Source organism: Periplaneta americana, chromosome 13, assembly GCF_040183065.1.
Source record: "Periplaneta americana isolate PAMFEO1 chromosome 13, P.americana_PAMFEO1_priV1, whole genome shotgun sequence".
Taxonomy (NCBI): domain Eukaryota; kingdom Metazoa; phylum Arthropoda; class Insecta; order Blattodea; family Blattidae; genus Periplaneta; species Periplaneta americana.
The window spans coordinates 9,414,733-9,422,129 of record NC_091129.1 but is presented as its reverse complement, the minus strand read 5'-3'; the positions used below and the strand labels follow the sequence as shown (position 1 = coordinate 9,422,129).

The following is a 7,397-nucleotide window of genomic DNA, read 5'->3' as shown; positions in this document are numbered from 1 at the left end:
TTACCACTGTTTTCCGCTATTTCATTGTTTTATTATTCATTAGCTTAAGTGGTCAATCACTATACAGTTTACCCTATATGCCTGCATGTATGAAACTACTCATCACCCATTGCACCAATCTTAATTAAACTTTATATTTTAATTCTCACTGGCATCGGACAAACAGGAAAAGACACAACTCTCGATAGAATCGAGGAAGATCAATTAGTTCGGCATTTATTTCGCCTTGATTCCAAAGGCTATATGGATTAACAATTAAATAATGACGTAAGAGAACTGACATACTGACGTACTGCAGGAGAATATGTTTGAGTACGATCCGGTTCTAACCGAAAATTGATGTGAAATTCGCGTTGAAGAAGACATTACCGCTCCCCCACGAACACCACATACATCATCGGCAGAAGGACATTTAGGCTTGCCTAATTCCGGTCTACTTATAACTCCTATGAAGAATTCTGCCAGTTCCGCTGCTAACACTTCCATCTGGTGGCAGAAGAGTAAGAAAAGTATAAGAGTAAGAAGCAAAAACGTCCGAAAACTATAGGAACAGCTGAAGGAGACTCAACTGCAGAAAGAAGTTTGGCTTTCCCACAGATGGAAGACATCTAATGCTCGACGTGTAGGCGAAGGAGCTAGTTCATCAAACAATATGGATGATCAAACAAACAAAAATTGTGCTGCGTGTAGTGGTGATAACGTATCGTTATTTGTTTTTGCATGTAATACAATTCTGTTTTATGTTGCAACACAACAACGCCACAACGAGAACAGATCATCATACACATCAATGCATACATACACATAACACAACTATGATATAATTTTCATCTCTTCAAATATTAATATGGGCTGATTTTCATATTTTATTTATTTATTTATTTATTTATTTTGCTAATAATTGTAACAAAAAAATATAATATATAGAGAAAAACTTTAGCTCGCCCCTGAAAGAGTAGAACTCGTGCTCAGGGGCGGATTCCTGAATTGAAATTAATAATTATACAATACAATTTGTCTTATGTCTACTATGCAATTAGAATATATAAATTTAAATTTACAATTTTTCAATTTCTATAAAATCCATACATAACTTTTTTAATTTAATGCTAGAACTATTAGAATTAACAAGATTAGGATACTTAAATATAAATTTGTTACATATTCTTGTGGCTAAATTGCTACTATGATTAAATACTGTAACAATGTTGCATTTTGGTTCAAATAATCTTAAAGAATTCATACCTTTTGTTTCATAACTATGAGAATACAATTCAAAATTATTTCCATTTTTATGTACGAATTTTATTAATACAATATAATAAATTTGTCTTATGTTCAGTACATTACAGTCTAAAAACAATTTTTGAGATGGAAAATCAATAGGTTTACGAAGACATATTTTAATTATTTTCTCCTGTAATAAATAAAGTGGATTAAAATTGGATTTAAATGAGCTACCCCATCCTATAATTCCATACAAAATTACCGATTGAAATAAAGTTAAGTATATTATGCGTAATAAACTTATTGACAAGTAATTCCTCAATAAAACAAAATAATATATTATGTTACGTAATTTATTACAAAGGTAATTAATGTATTGGTTCCATTTTAAATGATTATTGAAAATTATGCCTAAATACTTAACTTCAGAGGACTCTTGAATAATCGGACATTTACAATGTATAACACAATAATCAGAATTATGTAATTTAATACTTAATATAGAGGTAGGAGGTTTGTTACATTTTTCAGATAATGAGAAAGGAATAATTATGGTTTTATTTCCGTTGATAGAAAGATAATTTATGTCAAACTATTGTTTTATTAATTTTAGTCCATTATTTGAATTATTAGACTATATGCATCATAAAACTGTGTCATCTGCATAAGAATAATGAACACCATTGTATTGTTGTAAGTCAATTGTTATTAAGTCATTAATATATATTAAAAATAAAATAGGGCCTAGAAAAACAAAACAAAAAAACACACGCACGCACGCACACACATAGACACACACACACAAAAAAAGAAACCAGCCAACACCATATGCCAGCATAATTTTACAACATTCCAATGTAAACGGATCACTGCACATCATCGCACATATCACCTGGTGAATACGCAAGAATTATACATAAAAGATAATTTTAATTTTAAACATAAAACACAATTGCATTACATGTAAAGACAAACATACATTATCATAACATTATAAATAACAATACCTAATGAATCATAACGTCAGTAAAGTTTTTCATATAATTTTAAATTCATGTCAAATTGTATCATATAACAATATTTTATATATTTTTATATATTTAACAGTGTTATTTAACAAACATACAACATTGTAACATGACTTCTATGTACTTATATACTGTATTATATTTTCGGCAAGTTAGTAAATCCATATGCAAATCAATTAAATTAACATATCTCCTACAACCATATTAAGATATTTACTACATATAACTCATGATTTAAAATTTTTATTTTTATATCATATACAAATTCATCACAGTGAATAATTCTACATTGGACTTACGCTTAGATATCGTTAAAACGATTAAGTATCTGATGATGCGGCACAGGCGAAAACGTTGATACATTTATTTTAGTAATATGTATAACAAATATTAATTTGCAATAAAAATGATAAATCATATGATCAAAAAACTTTAAATAAATTTTATAATCTAAGAAACTACTTGAATAATATTTCAGAACCATATTGATCATTGCAAAGCTAATAAGGACGGATATGACATGAATTGTCATGGCATTGCTTTGCTTCCCGGTTGTATTGATTTAATAAATCATCAGAAATAGAAATGGTTATTAAGCAAGAATTCTATAGTGATGTAATAATTAGATATTCAGAAATTCAGTCACTGATATTTCATTTCGTGTGCTACTATTACACAACAGTTTAAACATTCAGCTGAATATGTCCCAACTATAACCATATAAATTCACCTCGTCCAGCAACTTTTTGTAAGAGAATGTTTTAAAACACGTTCTGTTTTCGTTCAATTATCTCCCACCACTGCGTTTTTTCAGCACACTTTATTTAACAGAAATGTTAAATCAACGCATTCTCTTTCACAGCAATTACCCCCACTCTACTCCACGCAAATACTTTGGTTATCTGCTTTGAATGTCAGGATATTTTTCTGAATTACTTAGAGATTCAATTATTCTCCACTCCCCTCTGAGGCGTACCCGTCTCTGTTGGTTCTCTTTCTTTATTCTTAACAAAAGAAAGTGCAGATCAAAGTACGAACATTCAGGCGGTTTTCAACACCACCAGAGTTCCTCGAGTTTATCGAGTGAAACGAGAAAGAGACATAAGACAGTAACAGGAAATTACCAACACTCCGCAAGCAAAACTGCAGACCGGGTTGTCATTCCGACAGTCATAGCCACAGTTACGTGCCAGCACATTCTGGTTCACCACACCCTCGTGCAAATCGGCAGGACATATTCCGAGGTGAGTACAGAAACTCCAGAACAATGTCAAGATGATTATGATTTTAATATAATGAGATTTTTACATTATTTGCTTAAACTGCTGATATTTTATTTTATATGTTGGAAGAAGTTAGAATTACAAAATCTGAAATTAACGTTCTTACACTGAAGAAGAAGATATTAAAAGTGCAGGGAAATCGACAGTGTTTTCATCATTTTATAACTAATAAAATCATATTTCAACCAATTTAATAGTGACGGTAATAACAGTGACAGTCTTTCTTACGCAGTGTCATCGAAACAAGTGCAGTGAATGTGAGTAGCCTATAATAAATGTGTAGTTATCACTGAGAAACTAACATATTTAAGAGTGATAAAAATAGCATTCGTATCGTAAGCTAGTATTAGTTGGAAACATTCAAACAACGATTAACTTCTAGACATTAACGCTCTATTTTAACTTGAAAGAGTGTGACGCCTTTATGCAGCAAACAGAATGGAACAATTCACACGAATCGACTTGTCGCAAGCATTAATGCGTGACGCTATTTCCTCGCTCCGTAGACACGCCTGAGTGTCTTGTACCTAAGAATTTTCGGATTTGAAAAGCTATCGACGAGAGATTAGGACTTCGCGTCTAATCTCTTTAATTCGAACGTCTCTCTGGTCTTCAGATTTGAATGAATCGTCACTGCATCGCGTACATTTTCACCAGAGCTTTTCACTTTTGGAAATCTGCTGAGGGTTTTAAGACTGTGTCAGGTTACATCGCTAAGGATTATTTCGTAGTGCTGCAGTTGCTATCGTCTCTTTCTGTAATCGTCACTGAAGAAGTCAAAATATATTATAGTGATATCTACACGGATATTCTATTTCTAAAGTGATTATAAATATCGTATTTTTGTAAACTCAGTGCATATCATTTGCGGGAGAGGCAAGATAGATTAATTGCCACCCCCGTAAGGGGAGAGGATGGTATTTTTTGGTGAAAAATGACTGAATTAAAAAAAAAGTTCCTTAAAATACTCTGTGATATGTGTGGAATACATACCATAGCATTTTGTGGGTATTTGTGCCCCTTCCAGATGTTGAGACGGAATTTTTAAACTTCCTGCGTTATGGATTTTTAAATCACTCGCCCCCTTTTATTGTTGTTTCCGGTAAATTAAATAAAAAAAATGTTTTTCTTTAAAATACCCTTTGATATGCATGGAATGGATGCAATGCATTGCATAACATTTTGTGGGTATTTGTGCCCCTTCCAGATGTTGAGACGGAATTTTTAAACTTCCTGCGTTATGGATTTTTAAATCACTCGCCCCCTTTTATTGTTGTTTCCGGTAAATTAAATAAAAAAATGTTTTTTTTTTAAATACCCTTTGATATGTATGGAATGTATGCAATGCATTGCATAACATTTTATGGGTATTTGTGCCCCTACCAGATGTTGAGACGGAATTTTTAAATTTCCTGCGTTATGGATTTTTAAATCACTTCCCCCCCCCCTTTTATTGTTGTTCTAGTAAATTAAATTTAAAAAAATGGTTTTCTTTAAAATCCCTTTTGATATGTATGGAAGGCATTGCATAACATTTTGTGGGTATTTGTGCCCCTACCATATGTTGAGACGGAATTTTTAAACTTCCTGCGTTATGGATTTTTAAATCACTCCCCCCTTTTATTGTTGTTTCCGGTAAATTAAATAAAAAAAATGTTTTTTTTTTTAAATACCCTTTGATATGTATGGAATGTATGCAATGCATTGCATAACATTTTATGGGTATTTGTGCTCCTACCAGATGTTGAGACGGAATTTTTAAATTTCCTGCGTTATGGATTTTTAAATCACTTCCCCCCCCCTTTTATTGTTGTTCTGGTAAATTAAATTTAAAAAAATGGTTTTCTTTAAAATGCTCTTTGATATGTATGAAAGGCATTGCATAACATTTTGTGGGTATTTGTGCCCCTACCATATGTTGAGACGGAATTTTTAAACTTCCTGCGTTATGGATTTTTAAATCACTCGCCCCCTTTTATTGTTGTTTCCGGTAAATTAAATAAAAGAAATGTTTTTCTTTAAAATACACTTTGATATGTATGGAATGCATTGCATAACATTTTGTGGGTATTTGTGCCCCTACCAAATGTTGAGAAGGAATTTTTAAACTTCCTGCGTTATGGATTTTTAAATCACTCGCCTCCTTTTATTGTTGTTTCCGGTAAATTAAATTAAAAAAAAATGTTTTTCTTTAAAATACCATTTGATATGTATGGAATGCATTGCATAACATTTTGTTGGTATTTGTGCCCCTACCATATGTTGAGACGGCATTTTTAAACTTCCTGCGTTATGGATTTTTAAATCTCTCGCCCCCTTTTCCGGTAAATTAAATTAATTTTTTTTCTTTGAAATACTCTTTGATATGTATGGAATGCATTGCATAACATTTTGTGGGTATTTGTGTCCCTACCAGATGTTGGGACGGCATTTTTAAACTTCCTGCGGTATGAATTTTTATATCACACGCCAACTTTGATCGGTTTTCGGTAACTTCGTTTTTTTGCTACACTGCCAAACAAAAATGGATATAATTTCTGAATTATTAAAGATACATGCATGAAATTTAGAACACACATTATTTAGACTATTAGGAAACTTTTCTCTGTAACAGAATTTTGTTACTTGACTTCATTTTAAATATACGTCCGTTTGTTTGCAAAAAAATATAAAAAGAAATGTTATAAAATTTTAATTGCTTATTTTACAAACGTAGGGATTAATATTAAAATTCTGTTAAAGACAATTTGTAGATCATGCTTTTGCAAGTACATTGCAAAACATTTATTGAATCTATCTTTAAAAATGGTTTAGATATATCGGTTTTAGTAAAATCCTGCATTGGGTATATTTTTTTTCAAATCTGGACCCCAAATAATTTTGTTTTCAAAATATTTATATTTGGTTGAGTCGCCACAGCTATGAGCTCTCTACACACAAAAAATTAATATTTGAAACCGAATAGGAAAAAAGTTAAAAAAAAATACCATCCTCTCCCCTTAAATTAAAGATTTAAAAAAATATACATAGTATGGAAGTGACATATCCTTGCAGATTTAAAGGGACGATGAAGGTGATAATGTCGGTGAAATCAGTCCGAGGTCCAGCATCGAAAGTTATCCAGCATTTGATCGTATTGGGTTGAGGAATAACACCGGATAAAAACGTCAACCAGGTAACTTGTCCCCACTGGAATTCGAACGCGGGCCTCCTGGTTTCGTGGTTAGACGCGCTAACCGTTACTCCAAAAGTGTGGACGATACAGGGTACACGTAAATGAATGAACATCTATATTACGTTTTGTGATTAAATGCACGGGTAATTAAAAATTTAAGTTTGAAGTTTCAGTAGTTCGGAAACATAGCCGCTAACACACTCTACTCGTGATATAGATATAGCTAAGACATCATCGAACTCGGTATGTCTAGGTAGGTGAGCTGCTCTCTGTCAAGACGTTGCCACTTGCTCGCATCGTGCAATGGCTTGAATTTAGAGGATGAAAGAGTAATGGAACGGAGAAAAATTCTCTCCGGCGCCGGGATTTGAACCCGGGTTTTCAGCTCTACGTGCTGATGCTTTATCCACTAAGCCACACCGGACACCCACCCCGGCGTCGGACAGAATCGTCTCAGTTTAAGTTCCAACTCTTGGGTTCCCTCTAGTGGCCGCCCTCTGCACTTCATCATAGATGTCTATGAACGTAGGACTGAAGTCCACACATGTGCTGAGGTGCACTCGTTATGAGTGACTAGTTGGCCGGGATCCGACAGAATAAGCGCCGTCTTAAATCACGAAGTGATTTACGCATATCATATATATATATATATATATATATATATATATATATATATATATATAT

The 7,397-nt window shown here is 32.7% G+C and overlaps 1 protein-coding gene across 1 annotated transcript in view; it reads left to right on the top strand.

Moving 5' to 3' along the window:
* Nucleotides 1–3,151: 3,151 nt before the first annotated feature.
* The window catches only part of LOC138711730 (glucose dehydrogenase [FAD, quinone]-like), a 95,542-nt gene continuing 91,296 nt past the window's right edge, over nucleotides 3,152–7,397 (top strand). The window contains exon 1 of the mRNA XM_069842893.1: nucleotides 3,152–3,499. Coding sequence (XP_069698994.1) covers nucleotides 3,167–3,499 — 333 coding nt within the window. The 5' untranslated portion in view covers nucleotides 3,152–3,166. The remainder of the gene's footprint in view (nucleotides 3,500–7,397) is intronic.